Below are 27,743 nucleotides of genomic sequence, written 5' to 3'. Positions count from 1 at the left end.
GTAGAACGCTATGAAGTCCACCCTCCAACGCAGCCATTTTCTCCACGGGGACTGATCTCTGTCACGTGCAGATGACCTGTAAAGCTGAGGGATTCCCAATTGACATCCCTAGTGGAGAAGAAGCCTCTTTCTGTATTGTATTGTTGCTGTTTTTTCATTCTTGTTTTAGTGAAGGGATGTCAGAAAGACATATGTAGGAGGATGTTTTCCCTTAACTCACTAGCTGCAGTTGCTACTGAGATGGCTTGTCCTCTGAAGTTGCTGGCTCTTGTCACAGCTGGCTGAGTTTCGTACGAGCCGCAGTGAGTGTGCCTGGTGGCCAGTTTGTGAAAACTCTGTAGCAAAATAAAATAAACCTCAAAGCTGGTGCCAAGATAGCTGGGAACACTGCAAATAAAAGCTTGATCTGGCATACGTTATGCCAAGTAAATAGGTTTCCAACAGTTTCCTCTTACTGTTAGTCACTGAGATCCTGGGAAACAGAAGGTGAATTGCTCTCTAGTCAACATAGAGCACTAGACAAAGAGATCTCTAGTCAAGAAGTTTTAGACTGTTTTATTTAATATCTATTAAGTTAATGTTTATTCTCAATGAAGCTGTCTCATTCCCTCTTAAAGCCACCTATGTTCATGGCCACCACTACCTCCACTGGTAGCAGTGAATTCTACAATTCAATTATTCATCAAGAAGTATTTCTGTCTGTCTGTCCTGTTCCTTTTGCCCATCAACTTCATTGAGTGCCCCCAAGCTTTGCTGGTCTTAAAGGTACCACTGTATGCAGACCCTGCTAAGAGTGCCAGACTCGGATTCGCAGAAATGCTGTTTGAAATCCCCCCTCTGCCACAAAGCTTGTTGAGTGACCTTGGGCCAGTCGCTCTCCCAGCCGGTCCCTCTCTCAGGGAACCTACCTAGCAGGGTTGTTGAGAGGATGAATTGGAGGAAGCTATGAAGGCCAAATGAATAAAGTAAGGCCCACAACCTCCCAATATGAATAAACACCTATGTGAAATCTGAGCTAGACTGATATCTCTGCGTTGGCCACTTCCTTGTTTCCTGTGCAGCATTTCCCAAAGTCGGGGAAGTCAAGAGCGTGTGTGGTCCTCACAGAAGGTTAATCAGCACTTAGTGGTTGCTAGGTGACAGTCTTGCCATCAAGATCACCGATCAGGCTGTGACGGTTTGCTCTAAGGATGTAATGCTCGTAAGATGATATCCTGCTTCACAGCTTTGTGGCTGTATTTCTGTTCAGCTCTAAGGATCCCTCCCCTTCTTTCCTTTTATTACATACCCTAGTTAACAAAGCAGGAGGGAAGGCAGCATGGTACAGTCTGATCTCATGAAAAGCTACGCACCAATTCACTGGTTCTTTTTAAATTGAGATACTGGTGGGGGGGGGGTCAAACCTGGGAAAACAAGGAAGAGACCGAAGGAGGTCAGGTACTCTGATGACTGTTGGAAAGTCAGAACACCAGGCATGGAGAAATGCCTCTGATACGCTGTAGAGATGGGATAGATCTAGGTTTGACAGCTCTGGGCTGAGAAATTTCTGGAGATATGGAGGTGCAGCTGGAATGGGCAGCATTCACTGTCTCCAGTAAAACTCTAGGTCAGGGGTAGTCAAACTGCAGCCCTCCAGATGTCCATGGACTACATTTCCCAGGAGCCCCTGCCAGCGAATGCTGGCAGGGGCTCCTGGGAATTGTAGTCCAAGGGCATCTGGAGGGCTACATTTTGACTACCCCTGCTCTAGGTTGATGCTTTTCAATACTGAGAAGGCCACTTGGCTTACATGCTGTCCTGACACTCTGCGAAGAGAAACTCACTATGATGGGCAAGAACCTGTGCCATTTACGCTATTCATTGATTCATTCATTACCTTTATTGGCATTCCATTATGCTATAGTTATATTCTGTATGATGATTCTGTGGGGTTAATTTATGTCTTTTGATGTTTCGATTTTATTGTATTTTTTAATGTTGTAAGCCTCCACAAGCCACTGACCCCAGGAGTGGCGGCGTAGAAGTATACATAAACAAACCCCGGAGTCTGGACTTATCTGACTTGGCATCAGAAAGCAGGGGCAAGTAACACTTTCCTCCTTTTTAGTACCCTATTTCCACTTCCTCCCAGCCAGTTGTCAAAATATACCTAGAAGGGAAGAGTAGCAGCATTGGAAGCAGCCAAGTCAATGAGAGGCTGAGGGAGAGGACTTGATTGGTTGGATGCTTGGTGGTTTACACCTCATCTTTCTCAGCAATGGAGACCCAGAACGGCTTAGTCATTTCCCCTCTCCCTCATTTTACCAACACAGTAATAACAACCACCCTGTGCGGTAGGATAGGCTGAGAGAGAGTGGCTGGCCCAAAGCAGGTCTTCCAGGTCCTAGTCTTCAGTCATCTTCCTGCTGCTGCGAATGAGCATACCAGAAGGGCCAGTGGACAACTTGACCAGCGTGAGAAAAACCTACCCTGCTGCTGTGTGGACATCAGAGGAGAACGACTGCAGTTATGACAGAGGGGTGAGAAGAAGTCTTGCAGAATTATTATTGTTGTTGTTGTTGTTGTTGTTGTTATTAATTTGATTTCTAGTCCAGCTCTTCCTTTGCGTGCTGGCCTCAACTATAAACCTGGCAGAAGAGCTCCGTCTTGCAGGTCCAGTGGAATGTTGGAAGCTCCCACAGGGCCCGTAGCTCTTCCGGGAGCTCATCCCACCAAGTAGGGGCCAAGAACAAAAAGGCCCTGGCTGTAGTCAAGACCAGATGTGCTTCCCAGGGGCCAGGTATGACCAACCGGTTTGTACCCACAGAGCGTAAGACCCTGCGGGGGGCATAGGGCAAGATGCGGTTCCTCAAGTATGTAGGTCCTAGACTGTGCAGGGCCTTAAAGGTTAATACCAAAACCTTGAACCAGATCCGTATCCGGGCAGCAACCTTGAACCGGATCCAGGCAGCAACTGGTAGCCCATGCAGCTGCCTCAGCACAGGGTGGATGTGGGCCCTCCACAATGTCCCTGTGATGACCCTAGCAGCCGCATTTTGCACCGGCTGTAACTTCCGGATGAAGCCCAAGGGCATGCCCACATAGAATATCCTTGGTTCAGTCCCCAGACTCTCCAGTTAAAAGGAACAGGTGGTGTGTAAGCCTGCCAACCTCCAGTTGCTGGCTGGAGATCTTCTTGGATTATAGCTGATCTCTAGGAAACAGAGATCAGTTCACCTGGAGAAAATGACTGCTTTGGAACATGGGCTCTATGACATTGTCCAGACTTCTGCAAATTGGCAGCCATTTCCCTGTCTCCCCCTTTTTATTATATATGCTTATGGATTTGAATGGTAATCCGATCTGGCAGTTGATCTGGATGAAAAGTGGACTGTAAATATAAGAAATAAATAAGTCATCATTACCATTACAGATGCTCAGAACTCCTAACACAGAGAAGGAAAGAAACAACCATGCGTGTGATGTTATAAACCTCTGGAGAGAAAACTGATTGTGCAGAATTCCCATCTGGATTGCTGAATATGAGGAAAGAAGAAAGGAGAGATCTGACATGTAAATGGGATGTGTAAAGAGAGCCATTTGCAAATGTTCAAGCTTGATGTTTTGGGATTGATCTGTTTTTCCCAGTACATGTGGGTCCAAGTGTTCCGAATGAATTATCTGCCTCACTTCTGATGGATGTTTTTGTGGCCCAACAATCAGACGGAGGTTTGGCTAGTAAAAGCAGTCCTGTTTATCTTTATCAGTGCGTTGTTAGACAAATGCTTCATTGAGTTTCTGCACAGACTTCTGTGTGACTGGCTTGTAGCAGGCAATACCTGGGACATTTAAGAATCAGCTCTTCTTCTTCTTAAGATTTCAGACTTTTTTTCCTGATTTTATGAGGCAGATTGTGGGTGGGTGGGCAGGAAGGGATGTGCCAGTGTTTGTCTCTTGTGGCCCTTCCTTGCATACCCAGGGAATTGCTGGTCGCCACTGTGGGATGGGAGGTGAATTTCCTCCAGGCCAGGCTGGATTTTGGAGATTTGTGGTGGAGGGATTACTCGGGTCACTGTGGGTGGGCAGGTAGTTGAGAGTTCCTGCATAGTGCAGGGGGTTGGACTAGATGACCCTGGAGGTGCCTTCCAACTCTACGATTCTATGATCCTAAGATTTGTGCTTTCTTCCCCCTGCAGTTTTCTGTCCTTGGTCTCAACATTTCCCTGAGCCTGTGGCTAAAGGGTACTCAAACCAGCTTTTTGTAATGAAGCTGTCCTTGACTGCAACTGATGTCTAAAGAGGACAGCCTCCAGCCACAGATGCATGGAGCCTCCAAAATGCCAGGATTATAAAGTCATCAGGATTTAACACTCCTTGCTGAATTTCCAAGTTGGAAAAAAAAATAAATAAAAGTAAAGCTGCCATGCTGCATTACAGAGGTCTTCTTTTTATACCACGGTGTGGTTCATGAAATGCCAACGGAGAAGGCTAAATTGAATCAATACAATAACAAATCGGCCAGGCTCAAACATACATGCTCTCCAGCGCAATTCAGGGAAAGGCAGAAGCCGCTTCAGAAGTGCTTTCAAGCTATTTGTGCGCCTGCTGTTAGAAAGGGCAGGACTCAGAAGAGAAACACTTCAAAGCAAATGCCATTCTGCCAGCATGGAGTATATGTCCACCTACAGAGGGAGCCAGTGCAAATCTGACTGGAGCCTTATGTGAAGACAGGATCACCAAGCTGAGCAGAGAGAAGCAGCAGATATCCCTTCTAATGCCCATATTCCAACCTTTCTCAACTGTTTTACTGTTGAGAAACCCCTGAAACATTCTTCAGGCTTCAAGAAACCCCAGAAGTGGTGCGATTGCGCAGAATGTAGTTTGGAAGCATAGCTGTGTCCAGGCCCACCTGAGGCCCCTCCCCTTCCCACCCCCTCCAGGCCCATCACTGGCCATTTGAGGAGGCGGTGGGTGGGTTGACATGACCATATATGGTCATCTCACCCATAAATGCTTAAAAATTAAAAAATATATATTAAAAATTAATTAACCCCCACCTCTTCGGGAACCCCTTCCAGGGCCATCAAGAAACCCCAGGTTTTTTGTGCAACCCTGGTTGAGAAAACCTGCCATATTCAGTGCAAACCTTGGAAGACCTAACCCTCTTTTCACTCCAAGTCTATTCAGGATTGTGCTGGTAACATTACACTGCAGGTATAACCCAAGGTGTATTCAATCTCCCGGCCTTCTGATTTGCATTAGATCAGCACCAGTATCCCAGTCTGGGGGTGGGATCATTTTTAAATTAGTGACTGAAAGAAAGGCAGGCATAAATATATCAATATTGCTAGGCTGAGTTGGATTAATTTAGTTCTGTATCCAGGCTTTTCCTTTGCATGTTTCCCATGGGAACACGACTTTCAGGTGAACAGCACAGAATTTCTTAATGCTAAACATGACAGTGTCTAACCCTCCCCCCACCTACCAATTTCTCCAAGGTAGAAATGCCACATTTCCACACAGGCTGATGATGACGTAGAACCTGCAATGGCAGGAGTGATTGTATTCCAAGCAGAGTTGTTAACAAAGCCAAAAAAACCAAGGCAGTGTTTACTCTGTAATGGCAGATGAGTCACTGCTCCCAGTGGTGACCATTCTCGGGCACATGAGGATTTCCATGCCAGAACCTCACCCAGTAGCGACTGTTCGTGTCGAGCTGTTTTTCACCTCTCCTTATTAGCAGAGAGCTGGAGTGATCTCTTTTTGACCCCCCTCGTCCACCGTGTGTCCGTTCTTCTGTTCCTACTGGAATGGAATGTTCTCAATGTTTTCACTAAGGCCGGAGATTTGGGCTTTTGTTTTTGTTTACATCACTGATAATGTCTTAAAAGATCCAAAGCTAACTGAGAATACAGCCAGCTGCTACTGCGCCTGGTCGTGTTGTATTAGAACACCGACAAAAACCCCTTGCCCAACAGGTATGGCACACCACTTTTACCTGCAAGAGAACAGCAGTCAGGGAAGGAGCCAGATTAAGGAGGAATCCAGGTAGCCTTGTCCCTTATGAGCATCGCACACAGTGAAGCATATAGCTCATGTAATGTCATGTAATGTGGGAATGAGACACACTGTGGAAGTACTTGTTACAGTGCTATGGGGGTTTAGCGAACATGGCTATTGCTACAAACTGGCTGCTTTGTGTAAATATGGAAAAGTTGCAAGGATCAGCCAAGAAGTTCCGGTTTCCAAGTCTCAATTCTTCCTAAAAATCACTAAATAGCCTTCAGCAGTAGAAATAGTCTTGCAGCTTTAAGCTGCTTTTCCAGGTGGTTGTGAGGATTGCCAAGCCAAGCCTGGTGAAAGTGCATACAATCCATGCCCACACACACACGGCTTTTGTTCATGAGTAATTCTTACATTGAACTCAGCATAGGTAAGGCTGACCATGCAATAGAAATTCTGCAATTATCCATCCGCTGGGCCCTCAAGTATAAGAGAAGAGCTGTTTTTTTTTACCTCACTTTTTACTACCCAAAGGAATCTCAGCGTAGCTTACAATTGCCTCCCCTTCCTCTCCTCACAGCAGACACCCTCTGAGGTAGGTGAGGTGGAGAGAGCTCTGAGGTAGAAAGAGTTCTGAGAGAACCATGGCTGGCCCAGTCACCCAGCTGGCTGCATGTGGAGGAGTGGAGAATCAAACCTGGTTCTCCAGATTAGTACACCAAACTGGTGAATACCTCTTTCTGTACGCACAGGATGGGCATGTGATGATTGTCTTAGTGACTGAATACTTATTACAAATGTTCTAACCCATTGATCAATTCCTCTCTCAAATTTCACACGTTTTGAACATACCCCCACCCCTCGCACAATAAGGATTTAATAACCAAATCTAATGTTGGGGTGGGGGGTGGGGATTCCAAATACTACAAAGAGCTAAAATGGTAGGACTGCCCCTCCCCACATGTTTACAGCAAACATAGTTCAACGGATGCTAAAATGGACAATATTTGGGTTTTTGCAATGTCTGTCACACTAAGAGGTCAGGTGATATTTTTGGGAATGGCAACTGTGAAAAATGTTTTGGACCCCAGATGGGCCATAGTGTCACAGCCAACAGGGTTTTCAAAGCAAAAGATGAATAAGTGGTTTGCCCCTGCTTGTCTCTGTGTTGCAACCATGGACTTAATTGTCTCCTACCCAAATATTATGTTGGGCCAACCCTGCGTACTTTCAGATCAGGCAAGCTTCAGCCATCCAGTCAAGACCCCACAGCAAAATGCACTGTAAATGAGCTTTGCATCCAAGCAGAAGTTTCTGACATGACCAGACCTAGATCTCAAGGAACCAAGAGGATTAATCTCCCTAGCAAAAAGGTTAAAGAAGTCTCTTTGTGAATGTAAATGACTTGGGAAAAGTCATGCCTCAAGCTATCAAGAGGCAGATGGGTCTGGCGTCCCTTTTCCCTATGGTTTCTGGTCGGGGAATGAAAGGGGTATAAAAAACTGAACCAGAAAAGGGTGCTTTTTCCATCTTAGCCAATAGAAGAGTTGGTTCTTCTATGCCGCTTTTCTCTACCCGAAGGAGGCTCAAAACGGCTTACAATCACCTTCCCTTTCCTCTCCCCACAACAGACACCCTGTGAGGGAGGTGAGGCTGAGAGAGCCCTGATATCACTGCTTGGTCTGAAGAGCTTTATCAGTGCTGTGGCGAGCCCAAGATCACCCAGCTGGTTGCATGTGGTGGATAAACGGGGAATCAAACTCGGCTCACCAGATTAGAAGTGGCCGCTCCTAACCCCTAAACCAGGGGTAGTCAAACTGCGGCCCTCCAGATGTCCATGGACTACAATTCCCAGGAGCCCCTGCCAGCATTCGCTGGCAGGGGCTCCTGGGAACTGTAGTCCATGGACATCTGGAGGGCCGCAGTTTGACTACCCCTGCCCTAAACAAATGGCTGAGACGTGGATACCATACCTCATACCTGAACCCCTTTAACAATGGCTGTGCTGACTACATACAGCTAACAAGAGAACTGTCTGCAAGACCGTTGCAAAATGCTCTTTACTTCCAAGAAAAAAGAACCCATTCTTGCCAAGCAGAGGAGGGACAAGGATTTTCCATTTTATCAGTTTCCTTTTGAAACCGTGCTCAGACTCACCGTGTAAACAAACATGTGTGCATCACTATTGACTTGGCTGGCACTAGTATGATTCTGGTAAAAATCCTACACCTTTGGAGCCATACTTACGTAGCAGAAGCACAGGGGAAAGGGCAGAGATGGATCCCACAATCCCCAGAGTGGATAGGTGCAGATGTTAAGCGGCGGCAGCTTGAAAACCATGTGGGCGAATACAAACCTGGAGCCTCTTACGGGAGGCACTCTTTGAGTGGACAGTGGGGCAGCCCCAGAGGGAACAGGCTTCCTCGGGAGGTGGTAGGTTCTCCATCTTTGGAGATTTTTAAGCAGAGGCCTGGATAGCCATCTGATGCAGAGGCTGATTCTGTGAAGGTTCAAGGGGCTGGCAGGTTAGTGTGTATGAGCGATCGGGTTGTGAGTGTCCTGCAGGCGCAGGGGGTTGGACTAGATGACCCCGGAGGTCCCTTCCAACTCTTCTATGATTCTATGAAAAGGGAGCAGAGAAAGTGGGGGAGTGGGGCTAGGAAGGCAGTTCAGGAAGGCCGAGTTGCTTTTTCATTCTTGTATAAGCTGTTAACGTTTTGGCAACCTAAAATGGAACTGACAGCAAGAGGCAATGATGGCCCGTGGGGGGGGGGGAGGAGGGAGAGAAATAGGGGGGAAAGAGGAAGGAAGGCAGCCAGCAAGAAAGCAAAAGGGCAATGCGAGTATTTGCTTGATAAGCGTTCACCACACACACAAGTTATTCATAACCGTAGTTCCAATGCTTGCTGCCTCACAGTTTCAGATCTGAAGTGTATATGCCAGGGGTAGTCAAACTGCGGCCCTCCAGATGTCCATGGACTACAATTCCCAGGAGCCCCTGCCAGCGAATGCTGGCAGGGGCTCCTGGGAATTGTAGTTCATGGACATCTGGAGGGCCGCAGTTTGACTACCCCTGGTATATGCACACGAAAGCTTATACCTAGAATTAAGCTTTGTCTGTCTTAAAGGTCCCGTGGCTAGACTCAAACTTTGTTCTGTAGCTTCAAATTTAGTGTTTCATAGCTGGCGGCAGGGCCAGAGTGGTATAGTGGCTCGAGGGACGGAGTTTTGAGTCCAGATCCAAGTTCAAATCTCTGCTGGGTGATTGTAACCTTGAGCCAAACACTATTTCTCAGTGTAACCTACCTTTACAGGATTGTTTTGACACTAAAGGGAACAGAAGCCCTCTGCGCGTCACCCTGAGCTCTTTGACGAATGGTAGGATAACCAAGAGTGACAAGACTTGTTCTAGTGTGTGTCCACAATTTAGAAAGCCCAATCCAGGCCATCTCAGTTTCTATGCGAAGAGGGAACAACTCTACATCTCAGATCCCTCCAGCTCGTTGACAGAATACATGCTTGTGCATGCGCCAGAATTCACATCTGAAAACCCTATAATTCTAAGGGGCTCTGTAGAATAAAATAGCTCAGCACAGACCATTGCTTCCCTTGCTGCCCCTTCAAATTCCTTCCCTGAAACACTCAATTTATCATCTTTATTTGCCAAGACCAATTGTGGCAGAAGCCAGGAAACACATGCAATATTTTACCAATCTTGGGGGAGGGGGGGTGGGAACCACCCTGATTACTTTATGCAACACAGAACTCAACAATGCCAGCTTAGTGTAGTGGTTAAGAGCAGCGTCTTCTAATCTGGCGAGCTGGGCTTGATCCCCCACATGCAGCCAGCTGGGTGATCTGAGGCTGATAGAGCTGACTGAGCAGTAATATCAGGGCTCTCTCAGCCTCACCTACTTCATAGAGTCTGTCGTGGGGAGAGGAAAGGGAAGGTGATTGTAAGCCGCTTTGAGACTCCTGATACAGAAAAGCAGCATATAAAAACCAAATCTTCTTTTTCTAGTAACTGTAAATAACTTGAAGAGTTGAGAACCAGAAGGTTGGATCCTGTATTTCCCTCTTCTCCAAAGCTGTATGTGAAGTCCTGCTCCAGGAGAGCTAGCAGGCCCTCAAAAACAAGATATGGGAATGGAGGGGAAAGGGGAATGCTGCATACAATAATGAAGGGATGGGGGAGACACGAGAAAACAAACAAAAGCTGGAATGCCTGAATAAGGTTTCTAGTGCTCAGAGCTTCACATGCTTTCCCATAATTAAGATCTGCCAAAGTAGCAAAGAAGATGCAGATTTGCTTTCTCCCTCCTCTAAAGGAAACCAATTTCTTTACCCGTTTTAAAATCTCAGCCTACAACCTTGCCTGCCTCTTTCCAATATAGTTTGCTGAATCCTAAAATCCTGACTTTCACATTCATCCTGTTTAGCCCACATTCTACCGTGAACTGCCTTTGTGCAACTCAGAAGTCTTCGAAAGAGTAGTTAGTAAATATTTTAAAATATCCAAGCACATTCCTTTTTTGTTAAGATGCAAATCCTAGCGTTCCCAACACATTTGAAGAAATGGTGCCACACCCCAGCAGACTACAGGCAAGCCAGAATGAAGCCCGTTTGAGCCACAGAATTAAGAGGGTCAGGATATGAAAGGCAAGCACAAGTTCATTTATTTATAGCAAAGGTCTTGGGTTACAAGAGGTCAGTTCTTGCCATCTTGAAGAAAGGTTAAACGGGATACGTTATTGCATACATGTGCATTATAATTTAGCAGCAAGTCATTCATAGAAAACATTTCCCCTTCCTACTGCCCTTTTTGGTTTAGTCTCTCAATTGTATAGATATATAGATATATATGTATATGCGCCTTTACGAAGCATGTAACACCATCTTTAAGTTAATGGTCTTTTATTGGAAAAAAAAGACTAGCATTTACAACTTGGAATGGACATAAACTGTAAATATTTTGAACAGCGATGTTGATAATTGTGCTGAAGTCCACAGGCTTCTCTGCCAACTCCAAGTCTTGGGACAGAAGGTTTTGTTTTTGTTTTTTAAATGAGAGTGTCGTCCAAAGAGGCTTTCCTTTTCCCCACCCCAGTGAAGGTCTCCTTTTAAAATTTTGTGAACGGTTAACAGCCTGACACCCGTTTCACAATAGTGCAATGCAGTCAAAATTAAAACCAATGTAATACATACATGCCACCTATGCTTTCCATCGTTTGGGGGAAGGAGGACGCTGCTACAACAGACGAGAATCTTTCCACCTTCGGGGGGGCGGGGACCCCATCTAACCATTTTGCATCCCTTCAACCAGTTTTGCTGCATACCATCCTGAGGTATAAACCAATTTTGAAAAGTAAACCAGCTATGACAATTTATCACTACAAATTGAGCCAGAATCCACTTTTGGACAAAACAGTGGAATTTTTTTTTTGTTCTTAGGTTCTGCGTATTTTTTTCCTGGGTTTTTAAAAAACTCTTTTTAATACAAATGTCTGACTGTGCTCAATTGTCAAGCTGCATGCATGAAAAACTGGCGAGCCCAAACAGTGTAATAGTCATTAGCAAATGGAACTTTTGCGGAGTTCTCTAAGTGCTTTCTTATTTTAAAGGTAGTACAATTATTTATACTGGGGGGGAAAGAACTTGATGTTTAACTCAATCTTTTTTTTTTGGGAGGGGAACAGGACCACCAACCATTACATGCAGTTTGTGGACAGAAGGTATTTTGACATTCAGTTTTGCTATACAGAAACAGAATGAATAAATGAACATTTTTTTTGCAAGAGGTAAGTAAAAGATTCAATTTGATTCTTCTAGAGGAAAAAAAAGGTGAGGGGAGATCTCTTCATTTTGCAGTCATCATCTGTACGAATTCTGAAAGAGACAAACGACATAATGCGCTACTTTTAGCCCCAGTGGGAAAGGAAGTGGTAAAACTGGCTTCTGTAGCAGAAACCACCAACACAGGTAATTGGGGACAAACACACACTCAGACCCTGTAAATGAGTTCCATGCCCTGAGGAACATGCTTCTGCTTCCTCCATAGCTTCTCTTTGTATAAAGGCCCACTGAAAAGCATTGAGCTTGCAGAAACAGAAGTTCTGGAGAAAAGCGTGGCTAGCAGCTGAGGCTATGTACCGCGCATGAACGCAGTCATAGCACACAAGTTCAAACCCAAGCACACAGGCTCCCAACCCTTCACAGGGCTAACTAGACACATGAACCAGACCTTACCTTCATAGTTCACTTGCCCATCCCCATCGATATCTGCTTCTCTGATCATTTCATCTACTTCTTCATCTGTTAGCTTTTCGCCTAAGTTTGTCATAACATGACGTAATTCAGCCGCGCTGATGTAGCCATTGCCGTCCTGGAAAGACAGCAAGAGAGAACTTTACTTTGCAGGAAGCCTTAAATGCTAGTAGGGGGTCAATAGCACACTAGAGGCTTGGGGGTTCAAACAATCTGCCTCCATCTTAACGTTTCTTGTTCATCTTTTCCAAAAGACATCCCAAGGTTGAAAGAGCTTGCTGATGGTAAGGCCGGTTTGGTAATAGAAACAGTTGCACAGAAACAGCAAAAGCCTTCCCTCGGACACATTTAGCCTTTTCAAAAGTTATTTTGGACATCTTGTATGAGGGGAAGGAGACCACACTGGCTGGCTGTGAGCTGTCCTGATTGGCATGTCTCGAATTCAATCCCATGAAGCTCATGGGGTGGTCTTGAGCTGGTGACTCTCCCGTAGCCTAACCTACTTCACGCACCTGTTGCAAAGATATTACAAAGAAGCATGTCTGCCGCTGGGTTCTCTGGAAGACAGATACAATAAAAATATGACAACAGGCTTCCTCGGGAGGTGGTGGGTTCTCCATCTTTGGAGATTTTTAAACAGAGGCTGGAGAGCCATCTGACAGAGGCTGATTCTGTGAAGGTTCAAGGATTGGCAGGTTACAGTAGATGAGCGATTGGGACATGAGTGTCCTGCATAGTGCAGGGGGTTGGACTAGATGACTTAGGAGGTCCCTTCCAACTCTATGATTCTATGATTCTACATGGTGTGGGGGGGGGGTTGGGGGGGAGCTATTTCATCAGGCCTTCTAAAAAGAAACTGGAGCAGTAGTCATAGATGGATAAAGAACCAAAATTTAATACAAAGACTGTGGCCCTCAACCACTTATCAACAGGAACTTGACTGGATTCTATTGTTCAGCTGCAGGCAGACAGAGCTGTTCCACCAGGCCCATGGTTGAGGCATGAAGATAACATTTCATGTCTGCTGGCCTCCCGGCCACCCATTTAAATCTACTGAAGATGCACCTCACCATTTCCCATCCCCTGGAACTAAGAGATGAATGTGGAGTAGTGCAATTTATATTTATAATTATCCCCACTGTGTTTTTATAATTTTATATTACTTATTACATATAATGTGTATTTTAACTTTGTAAGCTGCCCTGAGCCATCAGAGAAGGGCAGCATATATATACGTAGAATAAATAGAAGAAGAGTTGGCTCTTATATGCTGCTTTTCTCTACCCGAAGGAGTCTCAAAGCAGCTTCCAATTGCCTTCCCTTTCTTCTCCCCACCACAGACACCCTGTGAGGTGGGTTAAGCAGAGAGAGCCATGATATTACTGCTCAGTCAGAACTATTTTATCAGTGCCGTGGCGAGCCCAAGGTCACCCAGCTGGCTGCATGTGGGGGAATGGGGAATCAAACCCAGCTCACCTGATTAGAAGTCCATGGGCCACTTCCCACCCACCCTTTTGGCTTAATGTCTATGCTGAGGGCTGACAATGCACCCAGAAGCTCCGTGAATATCAGACAGAACAGAATGCATGTTTTGTTTCTCCTTTACAGATTTTTCTAAACAACAATGGGAAATTTCTCCTCAATGACAAGAATCAAAAGTGGCATCTAGAACAGAAATGGGAAAGCAAAGAAAAATGAGTATTTAAGTCAGTCTGGAGAAAGCTCACTTAGGCACATCCAAAGGACTTCCAGGTGATTTAATTTTCTCTAGGTTTTTGAAATCCCTGCTCCCTACTAAGCTCTAAAAAACACTGTAAGGTGGTCCATGGAACTATGGTTCAATACAAACTGGAAGTACACCTGGGTTGAATTTGGCCTTTGGTGTTTCAGCAGACATGCCCAATAAGTGGAGGACATAAGATTCTCTGGGCCACAGAACCCAAAAAAACCTGGAAAGGCCATTCTCCGGGCTATACGGTACAACTCATACTGCATCTGAAACAAAACAGGTTCCAGCATCTCTACCAAAGGGCTTTGCTCAATTCTTCTCATCCTTGTTACACTGAAAATTAATTTCACTATCTATCACTCTCTCAGCCAAGCCAAACATCCAATGGGATCAATACTGATGTTAAAAGCTCTGTTATTCTCTTACCACAGAATTAAGATGCAAGAGCTTTTTCACATTGTGCACGACAATAAACCAAAGTTTAGTGCATATGCTGGAAGGAGAAGCTGCAGCCAATTCAGGCTTTCTGATAACTGTAGCTGTGTGTAAGCAAAAGCGGAGCTGCCCATCAAGACTGGGATTTTCAATGAGTCCGGATCGCGGCACCAAGTTACTACTATCAGGCGTGCAAGTCCCACAAGTTCTCAAAGGTCTTCCATTGGTTGGTTACCAGTTTCGAATTCTAATTCAACATCATTTTTCATTTCTAAAGTTGTATTAAGGTCTGGGTTTAGAGTGGAGCAGGTTGTCATGAGCATCGGGGCCTTTTTAGTAAAGGCACCTCAGACCAGGAATACCCTTGGTGTAATAGTTAAGAGCAGCTCGGTGTAGTGGTTTAAGAGCAGCTACCTCTAATCTGGAGAACCAGGTTGGATTCCCTGCTTTTCCTACACGTGCAGCCAGCTGGGTGACCTTGGACCAGTCAGCTCTCTCAGCTTCACCTACCTCACAGTTGTGAAGGAAGGAAGGGTATGTGATTGTAAGCTGCTTTGAGACTCCTTTGGCAGTAAAAAGCAAGGTCCAAAAAAACAACTTCTCGCCTTGCCTGCTCCCAGTACTGACTGTTCCTGCGTAGAGATTTTTGTCACTTTAGATCATTACCAAGAAATTTACTCTTCCATGCTTGCTTTTAAATTTTCACTGAACGTTTTGTTTTTTAAAGTTTTTTTTTTTTACAACTGAATGAAAGTTTTATGAATTTGAAAATATTTATTCTTACCAACTACCCTTGTACAAGCCAGACTAGAAAGGTAACACTGGACCAAAGAGAGGTGACCACCGAAAATTCCATAGCAAACCCCACAGTCTGTCCACTGCAACACACTAGAACCCTACAAAGAAGTCAGCTTTATTTTAGCTCTCAGCTTTTGTGGACTGGACCAAATAAACAGCTGGTTAAATGTCTCCAAGCCACACCTTATCAAAGACTCTGAACGCCTCACGAATTTCTTCCTCGCTGTCTGTGTCCTTCATTTTTCTGGCCATCATGGTCAAGAATTCTGGGAAGTCAATAGTGCCATTGCCTTGAAGACAAAGTGGAGGAGAGTTAAAGCCAGGAGCTGTTATTTTAAAATGCATCAATTAATTTATAACAAAGCCTGTTCTTGGACAGATCAGAAATTCCTGAACTCTTGGTTTTCTTCTAAAACCTTTAAAAAGTTGGTGGTCTTTTCAGGCAATGCAATCTTCAATTGGCATCTTCCCTAAATAGTTGTTGCCCTTCCAATCAAACACAACTATACAAGTTCCATTAAACCACTATTATAGATAGCAGTAGCATAGCAGGTAAAATTCTTGAGAGGTTGAGCATGGAGTCCCCCCAGTTACTGTGAAATCCTCAAAACTTGAAGTGCAGCTATCAGAATGCTTAAGACATTTCATGCAGAAGTGTAGACAAAACTGACACCAATATATACATGCATTGTGCAGGGGGTTGGACTAGATGACCCTTGAAACGCCTTCCAACTCTATGATTCTATCTGTGGAATCTGTGCAGTACCTCCTCCTACCCACCAGGGGCACTTCTGGATGTTTATAACTTTCAACAGATATTAAGTTCAAAAGTAACACACCCTAAAGTTTTCTGTACCAGACGGTTCTTTCCTTCCCTACTCCTTTAAAAAAAACCCAAAGATTTTGCAGACATTCTTGCATTCTGCAAGGGTCAATATTGTATTTGTAGCCTTTCATGATATTCTTCCCAGACCAGACCACTGACAGCTCCCTCAAATGGTAAGTGTTTCTTGTTATTAATGGCTTAAAGAAGAAGGGAATATAAAAAGGGCAGAGTTTAGGTCACACCAGCACTTGTGATTTAATGTACAACCCAATATGCCCCTCCCTCCAGCAAATTATGGAGTGAATATGTCAACATAGCAATTTGAGATACAAGTTAAATTTCAAGATCCCAAGAAACTTCCTAAAATTAACAAACTTCACTTTTAGTAGCACACCAGCAGACCTCATGGGAAATACGACCTCATGGGAAATATTCTTCTAAAATAATCAGATGTATGTGTTTAACAATTTTTAGCCAGGCATTAGACTAATTGACTCATGACAGCCATGAGTCAGATATGAAATACACAGGAATATAATAACAGTTCAGTCTTTTTCAATATGTTATCCCTGAAGGCCTTTTGTTGAGGAAGGAGACAGACGTCTTGGGAAATGGTTCTCCCATTACTTCTGTCCCACTAAGAAGATCTCATGCAGTGCCTGGCAAGGGGATGGAAGTTCTGGTGGGATGGGGACCCTCTACCACCCACTTACGGCCATTCCATATTATAACTCCTCTTAGATAGTTTTTTTTAAATAAAAAAGACCTTTAAGTGCTAAAGAACTAGAGAGTTACGTCTGAAAACTGCCTGCCATTGCAACGAGGAAGGAAAGTCAAGATGTTAAAAGAAGTCCCAGGAGCTGCTACTCAATTTGATTAACAGCAAAAACACACTCCCTGGGCTAGATTCAAAACTGGAGAGAGCCATTTCTCTTCACTTCCACTTCCTCCATCACAGAACATCTTGGGTTCTCAAAACCCAAATGCAAAATCCTGATAAATGCAAGCACTCAGTATGCTTCATTATCCCCTAATCTTAGTCACCACTAGCATTTTGCGGCTTCACTTATTTTGTTGATGCAGCATATACAGCAATGAAGAGGCTTCCTTGCTTGGCATCTAGAATATTAGCATCTCAGAAGACTTTTGGGGGTTCCAGTTCCCTGGGGAAGCAACACCTTATAAGAGTCTCGTTATTGGCATCCGAGGCCTCCAGATTTTCTTCTTGCTTTGACTACCACAACCAACTCAGAAGACTAGGGGGATGCTAGCCAGGGACAGGGAATTTTGTTTTAGCTTAAGTCAGAGCAGATCTCAAAAGGAGAAGACAGGAATGCTGCAGACAACCTAGCTAGTTGGCATTCAAAGGACTCCTTCAGCCAGTCCTTTGATGGCATCACAAATATTCAAATATTTTAACTTAGACAAGACAGCTGTCAGAACAACCATGACTTTTCATTAGAAATATTTTAAAAACACGGGTCAAGATACCATAATTTCTTTGAACATGCTTTAACCAGAAGTCTGTATCAGAGAAGCCAATGCACACAAGAACAGCAGACTATTCACACGTTCAAAATAGGCTAGTCGCATATTCAAGCACTTACCATCCGCATCTACCTCATTGATCATGTCTTGTAATTCTGCTTCTGTTGGGTTCTGACCCAGCGACCTCATGACAGTCCCCAGTTCTTTTGTTGTGATGGTGCCATCACCATCTTTATCAAATAGAGAGAAGGCTTCCTTGAATTCTGAGGATAGAAAGAAACCCCATCACCAGGTAGCAGGATAACTGCCATATAAGAGCAGTATTAAAACCAAAGCCCAAAAGGTGATCCCTCAACAGGCAGATCTGATCTGGGTCACACCACAATAGACAGATTTGATCTATGTTAAACCACAAGTTTACGTATGCAAATACTCTATATATAACCTGATTGGTTATATACATGTACGAAGCATTATTTCCTGCTTATCGGTGTCAATTCTCTTATCCTGTTGACTACATTAATTGCTAGTGAACATCATCTAAAGCAGGGGTAGTCAAACTGTGGCCCTCCAGATGTCCATGGACTACAATTCCCAGGAGCCCCTGCCAGCAAAAGCTGGCAGGGGCTCCTGGGAACTGTAGTCCATGGACATCTGGAGGGCTGCAGTTTGACTACCTCTGATCTAAAGACACAACCCCAATGTGGTGGACTCAAGTGTTCGAATTTAAAGAGGGAGACTAGGGTTAAGTCCCCAACTCAGCCATCATGCTCAATGAAAAATTCTGAACAGCCACTATTCTATGTCTATATAGTTAATAGAAGAGGGACCATGGCTTAGTGGTAGAACATCTGCTTTGCATACAGAAGGTCCCAGGTTCAATCCTCAGCATTTCATCAACGAGTTAAAAAGATAAGGTAGCAAGTGATCTATGCCCTGATTTGGCATGAGGCAGCTGCAAGGGTATCGTCCCTCAAACTGTCCCAGGGTATGCTCCATTGAGATGCATTGGAAATATGAGAACATGAACTCTATCACATTACAGATGGTCAAACAGAAGAATGAGTTTTCACAAGACCCAGTAACTTCAACTAACCACTATATACCCCTTTAATCTTTCTTGTAACTATCAGCATCTCCAATTCAACTTCAGGGTTTGTTTGCTGACTAATGGTGAACCCAGAGTATTTTCCAGGCAAGAGATGTTCAGAGTTGATTTGCCACTGCTTGCCTCTGCAGTGATCCTGGACTTGAACAGTTTTACAGGGCCTGCAAAAGGGAGCTCCTCCGCCAGGCATTTGGTTGAGGTCGACCTAAACCACTCCTTTCCGGTGGCCCCCAAGCCTTCCTCCTACAATGTCTACTACGAATCTGCCCAACCCACTCGGCCTCAGTATGAGTTGAGCTGATGCTCTTTGCAGTTTCCACTATTCTTTAATGATATTGTTATTATGTTAGTGTTAGTGTTGTTATCACCTTGTTACTATAAACGGAGTTTCTTGTTTCATGTAAACCTGAGCTTTCGGGGAGGGCAGTATATAAATACAATCAATCAATCAATCAATCAATCAAATACCAACCCCAGAGTTGACCCTGCTTAGCTTCTGAGACCCGGCTAGCATGAGCTATTCAGGTATGGCCAATTCAGCTTTACAATATCCACAGGACATCAGGGCCCTGACGGAGCTGACAGTTTTGCGGGGCCTGCAAAAAGCTCTTCCGCCAGGCTTATGGTTGAGGCTGCATGAAAAACGTCCGTGGGCCTCCATGTTCCTCACTCAGCTCTTATTTCTTTTTCCTTCTTGACCAGAAGGAACTATAATTTATGATAACTGGCTGGGTTAATTAACTGATCCAAATGATTTTAATAATTGATTGACTGGTAATTGTACTGATGACTTTAACTGTATTATATGTTAACTGATCTAAACTGCTCCGAGATGACTGGTTCGATAAAGGCTACATATCACTACATATCAGAAATAAATAACTGGCTCATCGGCAAGCAGTATTTTTTGGCATAAACAAAGACACAGAAGAACTATTATGCAGAACACTGCACACATCTCCGGAATTCCATCATGGAAGAAATGCAGGCTGAGATTCAGTGACTGAAGTTGGCGAGCATTATGGCTGGCTGGGGATTCAAATTCACACAGCATCGTTTACTGATTTTCACACTAAACAAATGTACAAATGAAACTGGATTTTGAGACCTCTTTATGGGGAAGCCTAGGCTAACTAACCAAATGTATTTTAATCCATTCCATTCAGCGTTTCTAAAAGGCAGTAAGTTTTGAATACACATCAGTAAGAGAAGAAGGCAACTTGTTCATAAACACAATAGATGTGTTTTTGTCAAGAACCATTTATGCACTGGGAACTTCACTGCCCCAGCTCCTGTGCAAGAGCACAAATCAGGGGCGGATGACATGCACCAGGCCAAATGCTCCCCCATGTGGGTTCAAGAAGAGGTGGGGCAACCTGCCACAACTAAAACTCCAGCCTGCAGCCTGGCATGAAACCTCCAGTGCATAAACGGTCAAGGTCTGTGTACACTTGTATTCTGTTCAAAGAGATGCAACAATTGAGAAAATGTGAAAGGCCAATCCCTAACAGAGACTGGAGGATCACGAATGAAAAACAGCAGATTCCCCAAGGTCACCTGGTATATTCATAACAGCATAATGGACTTTGGGATTTAGAACCAAGATGGCATGCTCCAAGAAAAACAGTTAGTGACAAGAAGCATTCACTTGTTGGCAGGACTTGCAATAAAATTATTCAGACCAGTTATATTTGGATTCTGTCTGAGTTGCTTCAGAGTCTGGATAAATGAAACCCCAAACCTAAATACATTTACTGTAAAATAAATGCCATGACATTCAGGGGGGTACACTTTCAGGGAAACCACCCCGACGCAGCCTTGCACAGAGAGGTAGTGTATAAATCTCAAACTAAATTAAATTAACCTGTAATGTTGTAGTCTATGGACTGGCAGAAGGTTGATCTAGTTTACTGGTAGACCACTAGTCAGGTTTTGCTACACTACCAAGTACCTATCGGTTGCCGAGGATGAATGCCAGACAAGGCAGACCTTGATCTGGTCCAGCAGGTGAGTTATATTGTTCAACAACAAATACATTCATGCTATAACAAGTATGAGTTACACACTGCAAGATGTCAAGAGTGCATTCTTGCCATAGGCTATTGGTGAAAGCAAGAGAGAACAGCAGCTCACATGAAGGTGGGCAGCCCACCATTGTGCTAGTCAATGCAGCTGCCCAACTGATATAGCTTCTGTTTACAGAACAGAGATTTCTGCTAGGTCTATGCAGAACTATTACTGACTGGACAAGTTATCATGATGCAAAAAAAAAAATCAATTTGCACTATTCACACAGAGGTAGTATTTTCCTACAGCTCCCATATTACTTTTTTCAAGGTGCTCTCTGCAATTACCACTCATGAAAGCATGTTTTGTTCTCTATTTCCAGCAGAGAGACACTCAAGTTTCTGAGAATTCCAAACCCTTTAATAAGGCCATTACTGTAAAACAGTATTGCTTTCCAAAAAGCTTTAAGGGTGTCTTGAAAGCAAGGCCATGCACAGGATTTTTAAAAGGGTGTGTGTGTATGTGTGTGTCTGTGACAATACATTCCAGAAAAGTCATGAAACTTCTTAATTAGTTCTTTCTTACTTCTTCTTTAATTTTTAAATTCTTTTTCTATTATTTTTCAATCTCATACCACTGTTAATAGGTTTTCGTGGATTCAAGTAGCTTTTTGTATTATTCCATTTGGTTCATCTTTTTGGGGGGGTTAACCCTTCCCTCCTGCATGGCGTTGCATGAGTTACCCACAGGACTGAGAATGGATTAAAAAATTGATCACATATATATAATTAAGTGTCTCTGACCAGCAGACAAATAAGCTTGTTCTCTTGACTGAATACAACACGCTGAATTAAAAGCTGCTTTCCTATGAAAGGATGAACCAAAGGGGAACAAATGACTGTTGAGGTCAGCCATTATCAATACAACAGTGTGCCCTGTCCATTACAGGAACTAGGATCCTCCTGTATCTGTCCAGGGTCATAAATTAACTCTACCTTCAATGATTTGGGGCCTGTGTTGTGAGCCTTCTAGTTATCTTGTCAGCTGATGTTTACTTTTCATATCTGGGAAGAAAGAGTTGGCCCTGCCCTTGCTTCTGGAAAAGTCTGGACACTTCTCCTCAATTAAGTGATCTTTATTGGTGTCCTTGAATGGGTCTGGTTTGGCTTTCTTTATGCATACATTTCATTTGTCTTGAAGGAAACATAACTATATAGAACACAGAAGAGATGTGTGTGAAACAGTTATGTTTAAATCTCTACCGTTAAAAAATCCAGCACATTTGTTCCAGAAATATATGAATCTCTGAATAGGAAATATGACTTTGTTTTTGTTGTTTTTTTAATCAGTCTTTCCTTTCTTATGTAAAGACCAGCCTGACAGGAACACACCATCTGAAGAGCAAGCAGCCAAGCGATGCCAGCCACCGAGAATGTTCTGCAATATTTTTATATTCGGAATAGGTTGCTAGGCCAACAGAAACCGTCTCCCTCCAATTAGGATACTTACCAGCAATCTGTTCTTCGGTCAGCTGATCGGCCTATGTAAAGAATAGAAAAGTATTTCAGAACATTGTTTGCCTGTAGCTATGTCAAACCACAAGATGCGACAGCAACTTCAAGAGGCTACAGGGCATTGTGTTATGTGTTAACGTTAGGCACCACAGGGACATCCCACGATAGAAGTCACTCTATCCATTAACAGGCAGAGGGAACAGAGTGGAAATGGCGCAGGAGGAGGAGGAGGCGAAGGAAACAGTAAACTGCCTGGCCAGGTGTTTTCCTTGTCTTGGCAGGCAAGACTCACATGCACAGGTGTTCTCTCTTCATATCTGCATCCCAGCTTCTCTACAGCCAAGAGGCGACTCTGCCACAGAACCTGTGCTCCTGGGACTACAGACAAGTGCGGGCTTACGAGCAAGCCAACAAGGCCATGTCACCATGTTTCTGGGTCTCCTCAGAAACCAGCCAAAATATAACCCAGGGTTGAGTTTTAATATTTAAACTTGCTTGCTATTATACCATCTAATAGGCTCTGGCAATTGAGACTGTGCCACGCAATTAAAGAGTGCCTTTTAAAAAATTCATACACTGTTTACAAGTCTTAGTTACGACGCCAGTCAGAGATGCCCAACTCCAAAAGCTGTGCAAGGAAGACGCTGCACTTCTTCCGAGTTGTCATGAAAAATCCTAAGACTCACACATTTACCTCTCCCAATTAAACAGTAAATAATTAAGTAGCGTCAAGTTGCAATCAACTCATGGAAGACCATTCTTAGGGTTTTCAAGGCAAGAGATGAGCAGAGGTGGTTTACCCATTGCCTTCTTCTGCATAGTCTCCCATCCAACTACTAAGCACACCTGACCCTGCTTCGCTTCCAACCTCTCATGGCTGCTGCTTTTGTCAGAGTTCCACCCATACCTCTCAGCCTCCCTTGGTCTTAATGATTTCCCCCCATTTTAAAGTTGGAGTTATGCAAAGATGAGTAGGGTTACTGAAAAAGGATCATATGCACTATATCATTTCTCTCTCCCCCCCCTTTCATTTTCAGCCATGTGGACAAATGAAATATAAGCAGCCTTTTAAGCTTGTTTGGAATTAAGGAATGTATACACAGACATTAAAAATGGAAGCTGTGACCTACATTCCAACTGGCACAGAAGACTTTTGAAGCATCTCTGACAAGCCTTGTTCCACTATCGTGTGTTACATGTGCACAACATGCTTCCAACAAATGCAGCAGGAAGGGTTTGTGGGCTTTGTAGACCGGTATATGCAGCAGAGCACAGCTGCAGGTTCAAAAAACGCTGTTGGCAACCAGGATTTTTTTTTCTCCTGAATTAACCACATTCCAAAAGAAGCATCTCCATTTTTGCTTAGCTCCCAATGAAAAATACTGTCTTCTCTCTCTCTCTTTCCTTTCAAAAACCTGCCCCTGGATTTTCCTTTCCTGAGCTAAGTTGACATAGTGATTTACATAACATATCAGAGCAATGCAGAACAGGAAACAGGGCCACACCTCAATAGAAAAGAAATGCAAATCAACAGAGCCACAGTGCAGAAAACCCTCAGACCAAGATTTGGGCTGCCTTATAGCAGCAAAACAGTTTGCAACTGGGTAGCATCCACCACACTGGCGACTCAGGCAAACAGACCTCACACAGTCCCCGAAACAGCCACCCCACCCAGACCAGTAATTAAAAAAGAAAAGAAAAAAATGAATCAGAACCTGGTGATGTCACCCTGGATGAAGGGGGGAGTGAGGGAAGCATGCTGCATGCTCCAGAATCATATTTGGACATCTGTAGTCCAGACTTACCCTCTCTACTATACATTTCTCCCCCCCCCCTTACTATTTCACAATATTGGGATGGATCTCTAAGCATCTGCTGCGAGAGACTGAAGGAAGGGAACAACAGAGACATAAACCCTGCTTGGTCTTTGAGGAATCCACTGGGCCCATTCTAGATGTCCAAGGCAAGTCACATTGCCAGGAAGAAAAAACAATGGCAGGGGAAATGTCTGCAGAGCAAGCTTCCCAAGGCCGGCTGCTGCACAAGGAGTAACCTTGACTTTTGACACAGCAGCCAGTTCCTTCTTGGTACCCAAAGATCAGCCTGCCAGCCCAGCGCTTTGAACGGCCCGTGCACCATCCAGGGCTTCCAGTTCTTCTCCTACAGCCAGCTATTTCCTCAACAAGCCTCCTTGGCAACTGTTGGCTTCCACCAGCCACAAGCAAATAGGGAAGGGGGAGGAAGAAAGAGAAAAGGAAAAGTCACGTTGTCATTTGAAAGGATGCAGGTTTCACCCTCACCACCTCTTGGGGTTGCGGGGGGGGGGGCTGGAGGAGGCAACATGATGTAATGCAGCCCAGGGCTTTCAGTATTGCTGCGCTTGAAGAGTTTGGGGGGGGGGGAGAGAAACAACGCAATAGCTGCAGAGGCTCCCCTCCCCCCTTGCCCTGCGCACTGCAGCTGGTGTAGGAAAGGGGGATTGTGTCAAGCATCCTTTTGACACCCCACCCCTCCCAAACCCTGAACTGGCATCATCCCCAAGCAAACCCAGTCCTGATCCCTCCGCCCCCTCCATCAGTCAAAGAAGGGCTTCTTGCCAAAAAAGCATCACCTCCATTCTCTGGATATCCAAGCTGTGGAGCTTCTGCCCAGGAAAGGCTCTCTCTCTCTCTCTCTGCTCCGCAGGGAAAGTTACGCCACACACCAGGGACCGATCACACCCTTGCGTGGTGCATGAATCAAGTCCGGAAAAACTACCACTTAACACCAACCCCTACGGAAGGGAGGGGGGGGAGGGACAAGTCCCGCATTTCACTCATAGGCAAGGGCAGGCAGCATCCTTTTCGCCTTTCTGATCCTCGGGGTACAACCAGGAGGCAAGGCAGCGTTTTGGGGAGACACTACCCCCTCTTTCGAGCCTATAGGAAGCTGAGGGCCCAAACTGTGTCAGGGTCTAAACCTTCCTCCACAAACTTCCCCCCCCCCACTCAAGAATTGGAGGTGGAACACCGGGGGGGGGGGGCAGGGTGAAGCGCCCTCCCCTCTGCTGTGCCTGGGGCGTGTTACCCTCCATCCACCCCCACCCGCCCAGTCATGAAGCAACAGCCCTGCCGCGAAGTCTCCCACGAAACCATCCGACGTGGGGCAGGCATAAGCATCCGTCAGACACCGCCACAACCTCCGCAGCCCTCGGGAGAGCCCAGCAACGAGCTGCCCTCGAGCAAGGCGCGGCCACAAGGGTGAAAATCGCCCGCCCGGCTGGGGGGAGGGAGGGACAGGCTGCGCCCCCCCCCCCCCAGCCCCGCAGGCCGTCCAAACGCCCCAGCCCGGGCGCCCCGTCCCGACCCTCTTCGCAGCATCGCCCCAGGCCAGCGCCAAGCCGCGAGCCCCGGACGGCCCGCCTGCCCAGCCCTCGGGGATGCCTGCAGCGCGGCGGGAAGGACGCCAGTTCCGGGAAAGCGCCTCGGGCGTGGAGAGGGAACTAACTGCCAAGGCCCAGGAGAGCTGGACGAGGCGCTCGCTGTTGGACGGGGGCGGAGGAGGAGCGGCAGCGGCAGCGGCACGGGGCGCTCCGAGGACTGGCAGCCGGCGCGCCCCAGCAACTCTCCCCTCTTCTCGGGGCAAAAGTGCCGCGGGGCGGCGGAGGAAAGGGCGGCCGGCGGCAGCGGCAGGACGACACGAGGCAACCGACGGCAACCACCGCACCCAGCTGGCGCGGCCGCTGCTGCTGCCGCCGCCCCATCGCCTCAGGGCAAAGTGCCGCGACGAGCGAGCCAACCTCCAGGGACCCCGGCCCCAGTCCCCAGTCCCGGCCAAGCTGCAGCCGCCAAGCGCCCCCCGACCCGCGCAAAAATCCAAGAGGCGCCGCAGCACCAGCAGCTGGGAGGAAAGCAGGCGCCAGATGCCTCTCCGTCCGTCCGGGGGCCGCACTGGGGTCCTTTGCGCCTTGGCCAGGCAGCTGCGGGAAAGCGCCGCGCGAAAGCGACCTACCATCGTGGCTGGCGGCGGGCTGGGCACGGGCGGCTCCGAAGTGCGCTCTCTTCCTCGCTCGCGCTCGCTCGCTCGCTCGCTCCTTCTGCGCTTCGCCCCAAAATGCTGTAGGTGTGAGGCTGCTCCTGGACGCTTTTATACCGCGCGCTGTATCCCTCCGCCGAAGCAGCGCCTTTTTCTCTCCCTTCTCTCCTCCCCGGACTATGGCATGTGGCGGCGGCAGAGCGACTGCGGCGGGCAGCCCTGCCCCCAGCCCCAGCCCCTCCCCCGCTCACTCCCCTCCGCCAGCCCAGCTGGCAGGCGGCGAGGCAGGGGGGGGGGGGACCGTCCCCGGCGCCCTGCGAGAAAGCCGCGGAGGGAGCGCAGCGGCGCAGAGGCGAGCCTGCCTGCCTGCCTGCCTGCCTGCCTGCCAGGGGGTTGCTGCAGATGCGTCTCCCGGGCCTGGGCGGCCGGCGTGCGCTTGCTGCCTTCCGAGGTGGAAGTGGCTCTTCAGGGAGGGGGAGGAAAGGCGGCCGGGACGCCGGCCCTGAGGTGGCTCTGGCGGCCTGTGCAAAGGCCTCTCGCGGGAGAAGCGGTTTGCTTTGCAGCTAGGGCGGAGAGCCCCTGCAGTCTGCCTCAGTGACTGGGACCGATTTGCAGGAGAAAGTCCGGTAGTCCAGCGTGGTTTGCTGTGACAGCCATATGTTTGTGGCAACGGAGGGCAAGGGAAAGTACGCCTTCCCTGGCCTGGGTTTCCGGCATCTTTTTTGCATACCGCTTTGGAGGGGGATTTGTAGACATGTAAATCCACGGAAAGCAAAAGGAAGCTGCATATGTGAGAACAGAGGCACACGTTTGAAGAACACCATTTCTGTTGTAAATCCCATGGCACTCGGTATATTTGCATGCCGGTTCCAGTCTGGGGGCGTGGCCTCGGGGAAAACCGTCAGAATAGAGGATCCCTTAAACGTTGCTGGGAAAGTACACGCTCCTCCAAAACAAACGGGAAAACTCTCGGTGCTGCAATTCTACCCAAGGCATGCTGCTTGCCATCCTCAAGGCACTAGTGATGCTGCAGCTGGGGCATGATCTGACAATTACAAGATTTGCCCTTCCTTTATAAAGTAGAAAGAGTGGGCTGGGGCGCACATAAACCTGGGGGCCTCCCCATCTCATTTCCTCCACCATTTACCAGTGCTTGCCGAATGACCTTGAGTCAGTCACATAGTCTCAGTCTAACCTACCTTGCAAGGTTCTTGTGAAAGTTAAACGTAGGGGGGGGAGTGTTGTGTATAAACCACTTTGGGACCCAAGGGAGGGGTATAAATGAAGTAAACAAAATCCTGCCTAGCAAAAGTTTCTACAACTCAGAAGTGTGGTGTGATGTTGCCGTGAGGGTGTAATTCATCCCTTCCCTTAGCTGCCTTTCTCTGCCACTGGAGGATGTCACCCATTTTCTGAACAGCATATCATTCCTGAGTGCCGTACAATCCCCCACATCAAAACCAAAAAGCCGCAGCAATGGTATCGGGAGGACATAATACCCCACAATGCTTGAAATTCATAGAATCAATTTGCAAGATAACATTTTGTTGCACCATTTTTTGATATCTGGAGAAAGTG

At 46.2% G+C, this 27,743-nt stretch overlaps 1 protein-coding gene across 1 annotated transcript; it reads right to left on the bottom strand.

Annotated features, from left to right (window-relative positions):
* Positions 1 to 10,635: 10,635 nt before the first annotated feature.
* CALM1 (calmodulin 1) lies at positions 10,636 to 26,392 on the bottom strand. The gene is made up of 6 exons (XM_077323478.1): positions 26,142 to 26,392; positions 22,147 to 22,177; positions 17,642 to 17,785; positions 15,392 to 15,498; positions 12,229 to 12,364; positions 10,636 to 11,868 (listed from the first exon to the last, which is right to left on the bottom strand). The coding sequence occupies exons 1-6, from the start codon at positions 26,142 to 26,144 to the stop codon at positions 11,840 to 11,842; spliced, it is 450 nt and encodes a 149-aa protein (XP_077179593.1). The 5' UTR covers positions 26,145 to 26,392; the 3' UTR covers positions 10,636 to 11,839.
* Between the last annotated feature and the right edge of the window lie 1,351 nt (positions 26,393 to 27,743).

The sequence above is a fragment of the Paroedura picta genome, chromosome 2 (assembly GCF_049243985.1).
Source record: "Paroedura picta isolate Pp20150507F chromosome 2, Ppicta_v3.0, whole genome shotgun sequence".
NCBI lineage: Eukaryota > Metazoa > Chordata > Lepidosauria > Squamata > Gekkonidae > Paroedura > Paroedura picta.
The sequence above is the reverse complement of the archived record's forward strand: the minus strand, read 5'-3'. Positions and strand labels throughout refer to the sequence as shown.